The sequence below is a fragment of the Pelodiscus sinensis genome, chromosome 1 (genome assembly GCF_049634645.1).
Source record: "Pelodiscus sinensis isolate JC-2024 chromosome 1, ASM4963464v1, whole genome shotgun sequence".
Taxonomy (NCBI): Eukaryota; Metazoa; Chordata; order Testudines; family Trionychidae; genus Pelodiscus; species Pelodiscus sinensis.
In genome coordinates, this window is record NC_134711.1 from 181,758,954 (window position 1) to 181,776,652 (window position 17,699).

Genomic DNA, 17,699 nt, shown 5'->3' on the forward strand with positions numbered 1-17,699 from the left:
AAGCGTTCTTGCCAATCTAGACGCTCTGTTCCGAAAATGCTTTTAACGGAAAACTTTTCCATTAAAAGCATTTCCGGAAAATCATGCCAGTCTAGACGTAGCCAATGAGTTGTTATATATTTAACTTCATTGTTGCTTTCCAAAGAAGTTTTACTTATGCATATCAGTAGAATATCAGAGAAAGTATACATTAGTTTGACTTACATCCTGATTCCTCCACCTTTTCATAATCAAATAACTTGCTAAGTCATGTATTTCCTATAAATTAGCTATCTTGATTGGATCTTAATAGTTGCCTTATTTACACCAGATTTTTTTCCCAACCTAGAGATGACAGAAATGGTGTGGGCCTTGTTCTTCTATGTTGATATTGTACACCTCATAGTTACAGCTCAGACATACATGGTGTAGATGACAGGTAGAAATCTTTTGCAGGCTTTGTGCACAGCTTAAAATTTGAGGAGACTGAATCACAGTTTGTCTCAGAGCTCTCAAAGTCTGTGGGAATCCATATAGCTGTCCAGGTACACTCCCCAACCCAGAAGAGAGGTATCCATAACAAGTGACTTTGTGGTAGATGGGGGATCAGAGGGCACCCTATGCACAGTCTCTTTGCTTTCCCAATAGGTAAGCAATTCTAGAATATTTTGACAGATTTAGATTTGCTTGCCCATCTCTGCTCAGACCATAGAATTCATAACCACACAAAGAAGCATCAAAGATGGGCCTGACACTTTGAGGCAGAAGGTGGAGGCCTGCAAGAGACTGTAAAATAGCCTGTTACAAAAGACTTTGGGTTTTTCAGAAATCCCTAAGGTCACAGATGCCCTGGCCTTGGATTGGTATCGTTGCCACCACCCCAATGCAAAAACCCAGGCAGATACATTTGGGAATTTCTTATTATGTGGTAGCTCTTTAGCTCTCATGCTGGAGAAAGCTTAAGTCTGTGATTTTTCTTTATAGTTGGCCATGCAGTCATAAGTGCATACACCCAGAACCTCCTGCCTTCTAGGACACAGGCATCAGATCATGGTCGTAAAAAAAGGTTATTTTTATTAACAAAGAAAACATACTTGGTGAAACATTACTTGGTTGCTAGGCATTACAGAACAATTGAAACAAGGAAGGTTAAAACACAGAGAATTGCTTCCTGGGGGTTCTGTTAGGAGAGTTACAGTTTAAGGGGGTAGTTACATGTGCTCTGTACAGAACTCCAAAAACAAAGAGTAGCCTGATCACATCTCACTTATTCTACTCATATCTGTTGTTCCAAGATTAGTTTAGTCTTTCCCTAGGCATGTATGTCATTGGCTACTCCATGCTATGTTCCTAACTCAGTTTGTCTCCTAGCTGTCCTCTGGTCATGCAAAGGGTAGAACAGGAAGGTCACTACTCCTAATTTAAAAATGCATGTTCTGTATTCATTGGTCCTCTGGGCTTTCTGCCAACTCATGTATGCTTCTCTAGCCTTCCTGGAGATTCTAGAATCCACTGTCTGTAGTTTTAACCCTTTCAGGCAATCTGGTTTACTGAATACCTGGAATGTTAAGATCAGAAGGCACAAAAGTTAAAAAAGTTAACATTTTATAACTGTTAAAACACACACACATTGTCAATATCACACAGCAAAACATAAAGGAAATACCCTCAGCTCACTCAAATTCTCAAGAGGCATTTTTCTTTGCCTATCTGCAAATTTTGATTGTGTCAGATGGAAATATTCATTTGATCTGTGTGTGGGGGGAAATCAATGTTTACTGACATGATCTAGTCTTTCCAAGACTTATAATATATAGATAGATAGATAGATTAGATAGATAACAGAGAGTTACAAATGACCCAAACAACTTCTCCTTTAGCCACTTATGGAGGCACTAATGGAGGAACTAATGTCCACCACTGCAAATTAAAACATTGAAGAGAAAACTCACAAAGCAGCTAGACATAAGCATGCTTGGTTTGGGCTTTCGTTTCCATGTATTCAGAGTTGGGCAGTCCATGGCAAGCATGTGATGAATACTTCCCTCTTCGGTGTTTGTCACCACGACGGTAAAAGCTACAAAATAGTGCTCCTCCAATAATGAGCAATGCTGAGCTCAACCAGCCTAAATAGAGGGCAGCTCCCAGTTCTCGTTTGTGGCCTGCGTGGATTGCTGGATTATAGAAGTCTCTAATGATGTTGTAGGCAGTCCAAGACACAGGTATCAGAACTAGAATCCCAGATATGATAAAAATGCTCCCAGCTGCCAGCAGAATGATACTCCTGACTCGGTTGTTATCCCCAACACACCGAGTACATTTCATGCCAGTAATGGTTAACAGAAAGCCAATAACAGAGAGTATCACAGCAACACACATCAGTCCTCTGGATACTTCTAAAACAGGTGGGAGCGCTAGCACAGTGTCATAGTATTTACACTGCATCTTGATGTGGACTTGATAGACACAATTCTTCCATAGCCCTTCCCAAATGTTTTCAAATATCACAATGTTACCTCCAATGAAAGCAGACACTCTCCACTGAGGCATTGCAGCGACTGCAAAAGCCCCAATCATGCCGAGGCCTCCAAATATTAGGCCTATAACTTGCAGTGCAAAAGGAGCCATATTCCTTCAAGAGAAGCACACCCCCAAAAAAAGTATACAGAGAGGTATTTCCAAAATAGGTTTTCTTGGAGATAAAACAGAGCGAGAATCGTTCCTGTAATATTTTGCTGGTGTGTCAAAATGACTTCGAAGCAGCTTCAGTTTGTATTACTGATGTTCAGATAGGCAGCAGTCCATGCCTGACTAAAGAGAAGGACCTGGTATTTATTTGCCTTTATATTTGAAAGACCTCTGACTAGAGCACTTCACAATCAGGCCTGACAGCTTTCCAGCCAATGAGAGGCTAGATACACCCTATCTAGTAATATCATACTTGACTTCACTGCTCATTAGTGATGCTATAATTAAGTGTGTGACAGGGTCCCCATTATTGAAAGCAAATTATAGGGTTAATTATTCCACAACGAAACTGCTTCTGTGTTGTGTTGAAACACAGAACATAAGGGCTGTGTCTACACTGGCAAGTTATTCCGGAAAATCAGCCGCTTTTCTGGAAAAACTTGCCAGCTGTCTACACTGGCTGCTTGAATTTCTGTAAAAGTACTGATGATCTAATGTAAAATCATCAGTGCTTTTCTGGAAAAACTATGCTGCTCCTGTTCGGGCAAAAGTCTTTTTCCGGAAAACTGTTCCGGAAAAGGGCCAGTGTAGTCAGCACAGTAGTGTTTTCCGCAAAAAGCCCCGATCGTGAAAATGATGATCTGGGCTTTTTTGTGGAAAAGCGCGTCTAGATTGGCCACGTGTGCTTTTCCGGAAGACGTGCTTTTCCGGAAAAGCGTCCTGCCAATCTAGACGCGCTTTTCTGGAAATACTTTTAATGGAAAACCTTTTCCATTAAAAGCATTTCCAGAAAATCATGTCAGTGTAGACGTAGCCAAGGTGTTAGTGCAGGACTTAATTTCTATCATGTACAATATTCAGATGAGTACAATTATTTCTATGATGAAAGCTAAAATTGGATTTTAAGTGTGATTTACATGTTTCTGGCACTCCACTAGATGGAAAAATATTTAAAAAAGAAAAACCTAGAAGGCACTTAACAGTGGCTCCTGATGTTGATGGAATTAGGTACAGTAGGCTCAAGAGCTGTAATCAACATCAAAGTTTTACTTAAACAGATGCATAATTCATAAGGATGCCAAAACAAGTAGCTGGCATCATTTCATAGCTTTTTTTTTTCATTTGGTTCTAGAAAGAAAGACCACTGATAGGAAATAATTATCTCCATGCATTCCTATTAGCAGGAGAGTGTATTCTGTTGTTATATCTAGTTTCCTTTAATGGTGAGGAGAAAAACTCTCCAACAAAATAACCAAGTACTATTTATTCATTCACATTATAGTGCTTGTCTATTTCTTTAACCACTGGACAACACTTGCAAGAAGGATTAGTGGGCAGGGATACCTCCTACAATATATGTAGCTTGGAATGTTCAGAGGACTACGAGCCAGTTCTCCTGAGCTGTCATCATGTTGCTTATCTGGTTTGCCTTGGCATGTGGTTTAACCTCTCTCACTCCTTTTCCCAGCCCTGACCTGAATTGATACTATATAGCTATGCCTAACTCTAATTACTTTGTGTTAGTAAAGCTCTTTGATGCATGCAACCAGAGCCTCACCTGGCTTATATTGGTATACATCCACAAAAGACAGTGGGCCTATGCCAATGTGCATCACCTAAGGATCTGGCCCGTACACTATGAGCTATCTGTAATAAATAAGCTGTCTGCTTTCTTTTCATTTGGAGGGTGAAATATAGCCTTTGATGTTAATTTTTAATGTTTTAGATACTTGTATAAGCACCTTCAGCTGTAACTAAATTTAAAAATAAGGATAGTGATAGAAATGTAGCCGTGTTAGTCTGGTGTAGCTGCAACAAAAAACAGGACTATGTAGCACTTTAAAGACTAACAAGATGGTTTATTAGATGATGAGCTTTCATGGGCCAGACCTACTTCCTCAGATCAAATAGTGGAAGAAAATTGTCACAACCATCTATACCAAAGGATACAATTAAAAAAAATGAACACATATGAAAAGGACAAATCAAATTTCAGAACAGAAGGGGGATGGAGGGGGGAGGTAAATGTCTGTGAGCTAATGAGATTAGAAGTGATAACTGGGGAAGCTATCTTTGTAATGGGTAAGATAATTAGAGTCTTTATTCAAACTTAGGCGTAAAGTGTCGAATGTAAGCATGAATGACAGTTCAGAGGATTCACTTTCAAGTGTAGTGAAAAAGGCCTTTGAAGCAGGATGCAGGTAATCAAATCGTTGAAACAATGTCCTTGCTGGTTGAAATGGCAAGAAACTGTTTTTTCTTTGTAATCCTGTCTAATATAGGAGACTATGGGTCTGTCTCCCAGAGCCTCTCGGAGTTTAGTATCCTGTTCCAATATAGGCTGTAATTTATTGATAATGTGTTGGACATTATCAATAAACTACACCCTATACTGGAACAGGATACTAAACTCCAAGAGGCTCTGGGAGACGTACCCATAGTCTCCTATAGACAACCACCTAACCTCAAGATGATTCTTGCCAACAACCACAGGACATACCACACTAATACCAACCCTGGTACCTTCCCTTGCAACAAACCCCGTTGCCAGCTTTGTCCACATATTCACTGTGTTGATACAATTATTGGACCTAACCAAGTGAGTTATAAGATCAAGAACACATATTCCTGCACATCCAGAAATATAATTTATGCCATCATGTGCTGAAAGTGTCCGTCTGCTATGTACATTGGACAAACGTCTCAGACACTTCGCCAAAGGATCAATGCCCACAAAACAGATATTAGACAGGATCACAAAGAAAAAGCATTTACCTCCCCCCCCCCCACTCCCTTCTGTTCTGAAATTTGATTTGTCCTTTTCATATGTGTTCATTTTTTTTAAATTGTATCCTTTGGTATATATGGTTGTGATCCACTATTTTCTTCCACTATTTGATCCAAGGAAGTGGGTCTGGCCCACGAAAGCTCATCACCTAATAAACCATCTTGTTAGTCTTTAAAGTGCTTCATAGTCCTGTTTTTTTGTTTCAGAAATAAGGATGACCTCCATTATAAAAAGATTCTGCCTACACTGGCTTATAGGGGCAAAAAACTCTCAGCCTACCAGCACTAATTCCAACTCTAACAGACCAAGGAGGGGCTGGAATTAATGCTTTGTAAAGTAAGCTGAGTATTAGAAATGGACTTTCCCTACAGGTATACAATATCCTGTAGAAGGGATGAATCATAATGACCTAAAAACTCCTTAAGGAAGATGTAGTGTTTAATATCTGTATAGCTCTTGAAGTGCCAAGTATTTTTAAAACATTCTCTAATTCTCAGAACAGGCCTATGAGGTAGATGGGAATTATTGTCTCTAATCTGCAGATGTGGAAGGTGAGCCAGGGTGATTAAAAGCCTGAGAGAGAGAGAGAGGTGTTAAAGTTAAGCCCAGAGACCAGATGCAGGGGACAGATTGCTGTTTCCCAGTCTTGAACATAGAGCATCAAACAACACAAGTTCAGGCAGGATATGACTCTCAGAGAGTGATTTTCAAAGAAGAAGCCCAAATTATGGAGTGTGCATTAATACGCTTGGATTGGGGTCCTCTCTCTGCTGCTTCTCACTTACACAGTAATTAAACTCATCAAATTCTTATTGTATCACAAAAAATCATTTACTGGCTTGAAACAGAACAATTTTTCTTTTTTTCAAAAATATTAATCAACTTTTTTATTGAAAATATCAACACTGATATTGGAAGGCTATTTATGGGGAGGAAATGATTAATATTGATACCCAACTCTGACTTATCATGTCCAGTGCCCTGATAACCTGTTATTTATTGGGATTGTCTTAAAGCTAAGTGTTAAAATCTTGTGATATTTGGAGGATCAGCTTTTAACATCACATATAAAACTACACTGTGGCCCTCAGAATGACTAATGTGGGACATTGGTTATTCCCAGAAAAATGTTAGAAAAATGTCATATGCCATTTCATGGAGCCATTATATCCAAAACATTTTAAGTACTTGAGTGCTTTTTCTAGACTTTTACCAGCTACAGTAGGTGACATCCCACCATATGTGTTAAGACTGATGTTACCACACCAACTATACTGAGATACTGTCCAAGGAGAGGATAATTGTTAGTTGAACCCTATTGGAATGAAAGGAGGAAAGGACAACCAAAAAAGTAGGAGAGACACGAGGTGGTATTTCCTACATGTATACAATTAGCTGAACTGGAATTGAACCATAGAGCTTTCTGGCCCACAAAAGCTCATCACCTAATTAACCATCTTGTTAGTCTTTAAAGTGCTGCATAGTCCTGTATTTTGTTTGAACCATAGATGGCATGCTAAGAAAGGCATGGATTAGTTAATGAACTCTGTGTGTTTCCTTTTCCTAATTCACCTAAAAACAAACATACTACCAAAATGGAAGTGGGATTTTTCAGAATTCCCATGGCCTCACTCATTTCAACAGTTGTTGGATGATCTATTTGTTTCCTGGACAAAATATTCAACATCCTTTGAGATCTTTCTAGTCTAATCCATTTCAGACATTTTATGAGGCACTTGTCACCTTTGTATTTAAGTGTAGAGAGCCATAGTCCTTATAAAGGTATGCAGATTAGAAGACTGCCCCCTCTACTGCTTTAAAACAAAAGGCCAAAGGATTCAGGTGATGGTCGACCCAGGTAACACTTAAAGGCAGGAAAGTAACCACAAAATACTTTTTGAAAATGTTGATTGAACCACTCACATTGTGCTGTTGAAAATAAAATGAGGGAGAACCTGCAAAGTGGAGTGGAATGCCTTTTTTGAGAATTAGCAGTAATATGTACAGTTAGAGTAGTACTGGATGAAATGTGAAACTAAATAACTGAAAGAATTGTTTATGATAAAGAGTTGTTTAGTCACAGATCAAAATGTAACAGCACAAAAACTGGCTTGCTAGTCATGTAGTGATGGCAGAGGCTAAGCTCTGGCACAAAACACTATGAACTTTGGACTTGTGTTGGAGGCTGAAGCAATAGCATTTTGCAGCAAAACATACTAGTTTTGCTTTGGCGCTGGGTTTATTAGCACTCCCATAATCAGGATCAGTCTCTTGGATCCCAAGACTGTGTATACTGTCTGTGACTAAGTACACTATTGTTTGAGCCAGAACCCAGTGCATCCATATGTGTTATCTATAACAAGACTTCTCACTGAGTCTTGGATTGTCTGTGGTTTCTCAGTGGCAAAAATGGGCAGCTACTTCCATGATCTTATATAGGTTTTCTGTATTGCATGTGATAGTTCACACTGGCATGCCAATCTCCTGGTAGCAAATCCCTGTCCAGTGAATGGGAACAAAAGAATTAATCTGCACTGGGTACTAGGAATGTAAGGGACATGTGCTTATCGGGAAGTCGAGTAGTCACTCACTAGTCGCTTCCCCCCTTGCTTCCCCTGTCAGAGAGAGGCAGCAAGGGGATAGAGCAGGAACCAGTGCTGGGTGGGATCCAGCTTGAAAACCTGTTCCCTCCAACACAATCTCTGCAGGGTCAGGGGAGCAGAGGTGCAGTGGGGGGGAGGCAGCTGATTCCTGGCTCGCTCCCAGTCCCAGATGCTGCGCCTCAGCAGAGTTAGCTCCTGGAACAGGGAGCTAAACCTACTGCAGCTGTGCAGTTTCCCTCCCTTATCGACTAATTGAGAAGTCAATGGAAATTCGAACAACTACTAGATTAGCTGATTAAATGCTGTGTAACATCCTTACTGGGTACCCTGGAAAGAAATAGGTCTCTGACATTCCTAGTCCTTGAGTGGAATCAGAGAGCAGTACTGTGCTGAAATCTGGATCTGATACTTTAACATTCATAGTATCTGTCACAAAACCTTTGAAATAGCCTTGATTTTTGCAGATTATACCACAATACTAATGTGTGAAACCATTATGGGGAGAAGAAAGATAGTGTCTGAGTCACAAATAATTATTAGCATTGTGTATATTATATAGAGTTAGAATAGTCAGAGAAAAGAGGTAAAAAAGATTAACCAGAAAATAGGAGGAAGGTGGTTCTGGGGATGGTTACTTATAGCAGCTTCAATATATCACAATAGAAGGACAGGGGTCTTCACCAGTTTTGTGCCTTGTGTGTTGTCATGTTTTCTGACCCCATTTTGTGAAATGCAATTGCATCATCTTGTGTGACTGAACGTGGCATTGGAAGGAGAACAGGACAAAGGAATATATGTATCTGAAAGGAGTCCATGTCCACAGAACATCATACTATCTGATAAGCAAAAGCGTGTGAAGTTTTCAGGCATACAGAGTCTGAATGAAGAGGGGAAAACAATTACAGAAAATGTAGAAATGGTGGAGATACTTAATGACTTCCTTATTTCAGTTTTCATTAAGAAGGTTGGTGGTGATTGGATGCTTAACATAGTGAATGCCAATTAAAATGGTGTAGGTTCAGAATCTATAATAGGCAAGAACAAGTTAAAATTTTCTTGGATGTCTTTAAGTCACAAGAGCCTGATGAAATGCATTGTAGAATACTCAAGGAGGTAACTGAGGCGATATCTGAGAAATTAGTAATTATCTTTGAAAAGCCATGAGAGATTCCAGAAGACTGGAAAAGGGGAAACATAGTGCCCCTCTATAAAATGGAAATAAGGACAGCCCAGGAAATTCCAGGCTAGTCATGTTCACTTCTGTACCAGGAAAGGTAATGGAGCAAATAATTAAATAACCCATTTGCAAACATCTAAAATATAATCTGATCAGTAACAGCCAGCATGGATTTGAAAAGAACAAATCTTTTCAAACCAACCAGATTCCTGTAGGCATCCATAATCTGCACACAGTATTCAAGATGTGGGCGTGCCATGGATTTAAATACAGGCAATAAAATATTCTGTCTTATTCGCTATACCTTTTAAAATTATTCCTAATTTTTTTTTTTTTTTTGGACAGCTGTTGCACATTGAGGGGATGTTTTCAGAGAACTATCCACACTAACTCCAGCTGCTCTCTTGCGTGGCAACAGCTAATTTAGTCCCCATCATTTTATATGTATATTTGGGATTGTTTTCCAATATTCATATTTTTTGTATTTATTGACATTACAATTCTTTTTAACCCTATTCAGCTGGGTCTTTGTTAGTAAACTATAATAATTCTGCTTCAAGCATGGTTATGTCCACAGAACGGGCTTTCTGAAACTGCTATTCTGCTGGTTGTGGTTACCAAAGCACACCTGTTAGCAGCCATTTTATCACTTGTCATCTGGCTCTAATCTGTGTAATCTAATCTCAGCAGTATATAATAGTGGTTTTACCATTGGTAACCCCAATGAAAACTTTTCTATCAATAGGAGCAATAGTGGGAGAATGTCAGAAAATCCTTTAATACAGACAAGGACTTAGTTACTGAATAATAAATCATTAATGAAATCTTAAACCTTCACTCACTTGAGCCAAAAGCCTTGCCTGGCACTTGGGTAGTCATTTTTGCCAATGTAAAGAAGGCCTAAAATGCTAGCCAACAGATTTACACAAGGTGATCCAGAAATTTTATTCATGTGTATCAAAATTCAGTTTCCTAGATAACCTCTTCGATCCATAAACAAAGCATATAATATTATAGGATAATACCTGAAATCTTACCAATAAATCTATATGAAGTTTGTTTTTCAAATCTGAAAAACAATGAAGTACAATAGTTATAAAAGTATACATACATTTATAATTTAAAATAATCAAAATTGTAAGAGTGAAGAAAAGGGAAAGAATTCTCATTTTTGGTGTTTCAAGTAGAGTTGGATAGAAAACACGCATTTTTTTCTCCATTTTTTTTTCTCCATCAAATTTAGATTTTTCAGCCAAAAAATCAGGAACCAAAATTTTTTAGCTAAAAACCAATTTTTATTGAAATATGCTGGCCTAGTATCTCCCAATCTCAACTATGAATCCTATAATGCAATAGGGTTCCCTCCAGTTCTTCAGTCACCAGAGTGCCTTGTGGAAGTCACATGGCTCTAGTGAATCATAGTAATTGTAGTACAGCTCAAGAATCTTGTCTGTAGAGCAGGCATGTCCAAAGTCCGGCCCGCGGGCCAATTGCGGCCCGTGTTCCAGTTTAATACGGCCCCACAGGTAATTTGGCAATATCTATCTTTTATGGCCCCCAACGAATCCATATGCATTGAGATGAATACATTGTAAAATCTCAGTTAATGTCAGTTGGTCTAAATCAGTTATAAATATATTTGGACACAACGTGTATACTTGGTGTTATGTTCCTGTTCATATTTTTTGAACTTAAATGTTGACAGACAACCTTTATTACCAATAATATGTAATGTACTTTACACTGTTCCTGACATATATTTCAGCTTCCTGGATTTTTTTTTTCATCTGGCCTTCAGATATGAAAGGCAGAGTGATTTAACACCTGTTTAGATTTGTCATCCATGCGACAAAATGAAAAGTATGCCGTTTGCAATAAATTTTGCATAAAATAGTTAATTTGCATTTAATTTTAATGGTTCAAAGAATGTCAGGCAAAATGGTCGGCCCTCACGCATGTTCACTTCATCAAATCTGGCCCTCGTTGAAAAAAGTTTGGACACCCCTGCTGTAGAGGGACATGAAGCACCCAAACTACCACTCCCTGAGTTACTGTGGCAGCAATTCAGAATATAAATGTTCAGGTTTTTGTTGCAATGTTTCAGTATTCTAGTTTTCCTTTTTTGACAGTCAATATTCTGCATTGAAATTCTTGGATGGAAAATTTTTAACTAGTTCTAGTTTTGAGAGTATTACTAATTAAAGCCAAGATTTTTTTTAAAAAAAAATTATACCTGAAATACTTTTTTAGGCTTCTAAAAAAGTCCCTTAGTTTTCAAAAAGAGCTGAAATTAATTAGGACAGGATTTTCCTAAATGGATGCCTAAGTTTCTATAAGTATGAGATCAGCTCACTCAACTTTGTTCTGATTTTTCAACTTTTATATTTCCATACATTAAGCTCACGGTTTTTTTCCACCTAGCTACATTCACATAAGACTCAATGTTGCATTCAGATTGGTGCCATCAGGTTTTGCAATCTGTGGCTATCCTCTTGGAATGTATGGTTCTTCTGACTGAGGAAGCAGTTTTCTGTGAATGGAAGTATTTTCATTCTTAGTATTGTTTGTTCACAAGTATGTCTGTATATATTTCCTTGTATGAAAATCTCTGCCGGGGCTACTAAAGATTTGTTTTAAATGAAAAAATTTTTCCTATTCATAACTGAAATTTATTTTTGGTTGTCCTGAATAGATGATGTACATGATTATATTAGGAGGGGGAAGGGGACATGTTGTATATGCCATCCAGCAAAGTGCAACCAAAATGATTAGGGGGCTAGAGCACGTAACCTGTGAGGAGAGGCTGAGGGATTTGGACTTAGTCTGCAGAAGAGAAGAGTGAGGGGGGATTCAATAACAACCTTCATCCCCTTTGCAACCTCCCTTCAGGAAGTTGGAGAGATGGTGTTCTTAGTAGTGACAGATGGTAGAACAAGGAGCAATGGTCTCAAGTTATAGTGGGGGAGGTCTAGGTTGGGTATTAGGAAAAACTATTTCACTAGGAGGATGGTGAAGCGCTCGAATGGGTTACCTAGGGAGGTGGTGGAATTTCCATCCCTAGCGGTGTTTAAGTCTCGGCTTGACAAAGCCCTGGCTGAGTTGATTTAGTTGGGGCTGGCCCTGCTTTGGGCAGGGTGCTGGACTTGATGACCTCCTGAGGTCTCTTATAGCCCTATGATTCTATGATATACTTACAGAATAATCTGATTTGCATAGGGATTCTGGGGGACAATTTCAAAAGCATTAAAGTCCCATTGATGAGACTTGCACTCCTAAATCCTGTAGGCGTGTTTAAAAATCTGTGCCTTTTTATGTGTCTTTGTACTATGCCTAGTATGTTGTGTGCTGACAGAAATAAATAGGTTATAATTATGTTTAATCTAATATATAAAGGAGAATGTTTGTATGTTTGTGTTCTTATAGTGTCCAAGTTATTAGAACTACCGCAACCAAACTTTGCATGGGATAACCTTTCATCCAGGAGAAGGTTTTAAGATACTTTTGGACCCGATTGGGCCTGAGCTCAAGCTGTAAAAATCAAAAAGTAACCCGCTGCTCTGTAGGGGCCTCCCAGCCCACCCTAGGTTCTGTGCCTGCCGCCTACGGCCCCCAGCGCCGTCCAGGACTTGCCCCCTCCCGCCTGTAAGGTTACATAAGCGACCCTCTTCTCCTCCCTCACCCAACACCCCGCGCCAGCACGCAGTGTCCCGACCCCCATACGCACAACGGCTCAGGCACCCGCCCTGCCCCCGCAGTCCTGCGTGCAAGCTGAGGCGCCCCTCCCGCGTGTAACTTCCCCTCCACCCGGGGTTGCGCGCATACACCCCTCCCCCTCCAAGGATGAAGCAGACCTATAGAAATCAGTGCAACTTTTCTACTATTCAAAAAAAAAATAATGGACTACTGTTTTTCTACATTTTGTTCCTCCGGCTTCCTGAGCTACGCCAGGTAACTCCAGCTCATCTTCTATATATTTTAAAGGGTTTGTGAGTGTCTGTTCAAGAACTCCTAAACAGTAAGAGCTAGGACCATGAAATTCTATATACAGCTTCCTCTTATCAGAATTTAAAATAGAATAAGGGTTTGTTTATGCCAGGAAAATGGGATCTACCTGGAATGGGACTGCTTCTCATGAAATGGAAAGTGAAGACTCTGCTATATAATGACCACATGGGGGAAGCAGAGGACATGGGATGGAAAGCAGCGACAGTTATACTGTACAATGACCACAGGGGGAGCAAGGAGCTAGAGTTGGGGACCAGGACAACTATAACCCCATTGTGGCAGCAGGGAGGAACAGACAACTATCTACCATATATGTGAGAGAGTTTGGCTGTTTGGGTGGGAAGTGCAAGGGGCAGATGAATCTGGACCTGCCCCAGTGTGGTGATTTACACCCCTCCCTGGCTGTGCCCCTTGGAACTGCAGCAGCTATGGAGAGTTGCTTCTTACATAGCCTCAGCTGCTGCAGAGAGAGGGCTGGGTAGTCCTCTCTCTCCCCCAGACAGCCTGCATACTGAACCCCTCATCTCCAGTCCCACCCCAGAGCAATTATTTAAATGAAGAAAAACAAAGACTACCTGAGTTAAGTATCCAAGCAAAGCTGGGTAAAACTTCTAGTATTATAGATATTGACCATACTAAGTATACAAACTTTTTATATTGCAAGTAAAAAGTTACTTATCTGTTTGTATTTAAAGTAAGATTCTTATTTAAAATTCACAGATAAATACTATATGCATGACACTGTAAATAACTCTAGTACATCAGTATTTACACCCTTTTGAGTAGGACCTTGTGAACTCAATAGATGGTTTTTTTATACTCATTGTTATAACCCCCAGGAAACAAAATAGGTGAAAGTGTTATGAACAAGGCACTAATACAGGAAGACACAATACTTTTTTACAACATATATGAAAGCTTGAAGCTATACGTTCTACATAGAACAACATTCACCTACTGCAGCATAATAACCCCCCTCCCACACATAATAGGACTGCAAATATACAAGATGAACAAACTAGTGTAAAACACAGGCAAACTGTGCTGTATAACATACATAGTGCACATATGTATTACACACATACGTATGCAGCTAGGAATAGCCTTTAAAACAGTGTTACCCAAACTGTGGGTTGCGACCACCAGGGGGGTTGCGAGCAACTTGGCAGGGGGAGGGAGGAGGTCGCAGCTAGGGTTGCCAGGTGTCCAGTATTCAACCGGGCAGTCTGGTTTTTGGGCCCTCTATCCGGTAAAAAAATTCAGAAAATACTGGACATGTGCAATGTCTGGTATTTTGTGGTTTTCCAGTTGGGTGCCTGACGGAAGTCAGGTGGAGGTGGGGCACGATCAGTGCTGAGAGCCTCTGGTTGCGTGTGATGCCTTGGGGAAGAGGGGAAGCCCTGTACATGCTCCTGAGCGCTGGTCAAGCGCGTGTTAGAGCCGCAGCCGAACTCACTCACACTTTGCTGGGACTGTGCACCCTGGGATTTGCATGTGCCCGGGTCAGTCCCGCTCCCCGCCGGCCAATTCGTGCTCCCCCCAAACCCCTCCCAGCCGGCTGGTTCTCCCCCACTTTTCCTCCTGATCTTCCCCAGTCCTGCTTCCAACGGCCAGTTCTGCCCTCCTCCTCCCGATCTTCCCCCGGCCAGCCCCACTGCACCCAACCCTCCCCCTCCCCCCCGCCAGTTCCCCTGCCCAATCTCCCCCGGCCAGCCCTGCCTCCCTGACCAACCCTCTAGCTCCCCCTTTACTCGTGGCACAGTGAGGGTGGAGGGTCACACAAATTCATTTAGAATTTTAGGGGGTCATGGTATTAGAAAGTTTGAGAGCCCCTGCTTTAAAATAATGAGGCTACATAGAAATATATGTATTTAGACATAACTTAAAAGGCATGTCTATTTACAATTTTAGGTTGCTTGTAAAACAGCATAAGGATTTGGACTTCTTTAACTCTTTGGAATATGTACTTGTGTAATTTAAAGAAAAATTTGGTCCCTGATATTTTTCAGCTAGAAATATCCTAAGGATAGTGGATTGCATTGTAACCTTTTCGCAGAATATTTAATCAATCCAAATTCTAAAATAGGGATCTCTCTCAGACTCCATAGTTAAAATTCTGATTCCACTGTAGTTGAGGTAAACCTAAACAGTAAGAAGGTAAACCTTCCACTAATTTCACTGGAGCCAGGAGGTCACCACCTCTGCTGGGTTAAAAACATCTATTACCATTCTCTGTTAATTTTGATAAGGAATGTAGAATCCAATTGGATTAGTTTCTGTAGAATCCAATTGGATTAAATTCCTATTTCCTTATTTTCCAAAATTGGGTATACAGTGACACTATTAGAAATCTTCTCATTTTGTAAATGAACAGTGAATAAAACATTGAAACATCCTTCTTTTTATCCCTTCAGGCCTTAGTTCTGCCCTCAATTCCACACGGGCATACCTCTTCACTGAAATCAGTGGGTCTCGGTACAGATGAAGGAGTCTTCCCGCACAGGAGTCACTGTAGTATGAGGACTATATTAAATACCCATATTGAAAAAAGAAGATATTGTACAGTAAAGATCCAGAACATTAATTCTGTCACAGGAATGCAAACTAGTCAGGCCTTTCTCTCTCTCTCTCTCTCTCTCACTCTTTTTGTGCAGGATAAACTTAAAAAACAACAAATAGTCTGGTAGCACTTTGAAGACTAACAAAACATGTAGATGGGATCATGAGCTTTCATCTGAAGAAGTGGGCTGTGCCCACAAAAGCTCATGATCCCATCTACATGTTTTGTTAGTCTTTAACGTGCTACCAGACTATTTGTTTTTTAAGTTTATTTTCAGAGATATTGGCCTCCCTCTCACTGCAGAGCTAATCCTTCACATTACCATTTATTTACAATGTATTTATCCCTTAGTTATTGTTTTTTTAAAACAGTTTCTTTATTATCTTTGCTGTCTTATCCTCCCTCCCCAGACAATAATTTGTTTGATCCATTATTTTCATCACAATCAATCTGTATTTTATATAACAATAAACTCATTTAAGCCCTTTTGTTGTAATTTATCATATGTAACATAGCCCCTCCCCTCCCCAAAAAAACCCTAAAATTCTTTCCAAATAACTATTTGATTTCTTTTTAACATTCACTTTTACATGAATGCTAAATAGTTTTAAAACAAATTGAAGCTTTAAAACATGGTAAAAAGTTGTTGTTTTTTCTTTTGGGATTAAAATGTAATACATTGTCTGCTTGACAGGGTTCATAGAATTAACTAAAATCCAAGGATTTATGCATGGCTACTGTGGTTCAGGTATGAAGTACAAATAAAGTTTCCTTGGATCTACTTGTAGTTCACTGTGAATGTTGAAGTCCATTCACAAAGACTGACTTGCTGAGCTAAAAGACCAAAAAGCAACTAGACATACTGACTTCTGGAATATGAACTTTCAGTTTTCCTTTGCACGTGATGAGTTTTGTAGGATGCTTGATGTGAAGGTGCTGAGAACCTGTAGCTTCTGGTTTTCTCGTTACAATGGCAGAAGCTACAGAATATTGCTCCCCCAGCAACGAGGCAGAAGGCAGCTACCCAGCCTATGTACAGGGCTTCCCCAAGTTCTCGTTTTTGTGCCACATTGACAGTTGGATTGTAGAAGTCTCTGATGATAGTATTGGCAACCCAACATACTGGGATGAACACAACAATACCAGATAGGATGAAAAGAACTCCAGCTGCCAACAGAATGTGACCCTTGATTCGCTCGTTGTTCTCAGTGCACTGAGTGCACTTCATGCCCATAACAGCTATCATAAAAGCAAGAAATGAGAGTGCTGAAGCAGAACACATTAGTCCTCTGGATGCCTGTAGATCAGGTGAGAGTGCCAAGAGAGAGTCGTAGACTTTGCACTGCATCCTGATGTTGGCTTGTCTGATGCAGTGCATCCAGAGTCCTTCCCAAATGGTCTCAAACACGATGATGTTGTTTTCAATGAAAGCAGTGACTCTCCATTGAGGCATCCCAGTGATTGCACAAGTCCCAACTAAGCCAATGCCTCCAACTACCAGTCCAACGATCTGCAGTGCACTACTGGCCATACCTCTTTCTGAGATAAGACAGCACAGTAAGTTCCTAAAGCAGTTTCCTTTAAAGACAAAAAGTAAGCAGCTGAAGTGATTTCCTGCAAAATAGGTCTTGTTTATGCGAAGAAGCTTTTAAATAGGCTGTCTCCGCTTCTTCAAATCAGCTTAAATCTGGTGTACGCTGGCTAGGACTTAGCTGCATTTCGTTGTCTTTAAAAATCTATTGACTCAAACAGGTAAACTGACCAATCAAGAGTAACAACTTTTCAAAGCCAATAAAAGTCTAGTGAGGGTTGGGTTTGTCTAAACCAGCAAAAAATGCTGAAGGTAAATGTAGTCTACTTCCCTTCTTTTATATATAAAAAAAAAATCTCAGGTTTAAC

General features: G+C 40.0%; 2 protein-coding genes across 2 annotated transcripts; both read right to left on the reverse strand.

Annotated features, from left to right (window-relative positions):
* Nucleotides 1-1,746: 1,746 nt before the first annotated feature.
* Nucleotides 1,747-2,792, reverse strand: LOC102448492 (claudin-8-like). Its single transcript, XM_006126074.4, has one exon. The coding sequence runs from the start codon at nt 2,605-2,607 to the stop codon at nt 1,939-1,941; it is 669 nt and encodes a 222-aa protein (XP_006126136.1). The 5' UTR covers nt 2,608-2,792; the 3' UTR covers nt 1,747-1,938.
* A 12,070-nt stretch (nt 2,793-14,862) lies between these two features.
* LOC102448260 (claudin-8-like) lies at nt 14,863-17,331 on the reverse strand. Its single transcript, XM_006126073.4, has one exon. It carries the CDS (start codon nt 17,329-17,331, stop codon nt 16,654-16,656), a length of 678 nt encoding a protein of 225 aa, XP_006126135.1. The 3' UTR covers nt 14,863-16,653.
* Nucleotides 17,332-17,699: the final 368 nt, after the last annotated feature.

Excerpts from the sequence above, each read along its gene's own strand:
- LOC102448492 (XM_006126074.4), bottom strand. The coding sequence starts at position 2,607 with ATGGCTCCTTTTGCACTGCAAGTTATAGGCCTAATATTTGGAGGCCTC.
- LOC102448260 (XM_006126073.4), bottom strand. The coding sequence starts at position 17,331 with ATGGCCAGTAGTGCACTGCAGATCGTTGGACTGGTAGTTGGAGGCATT.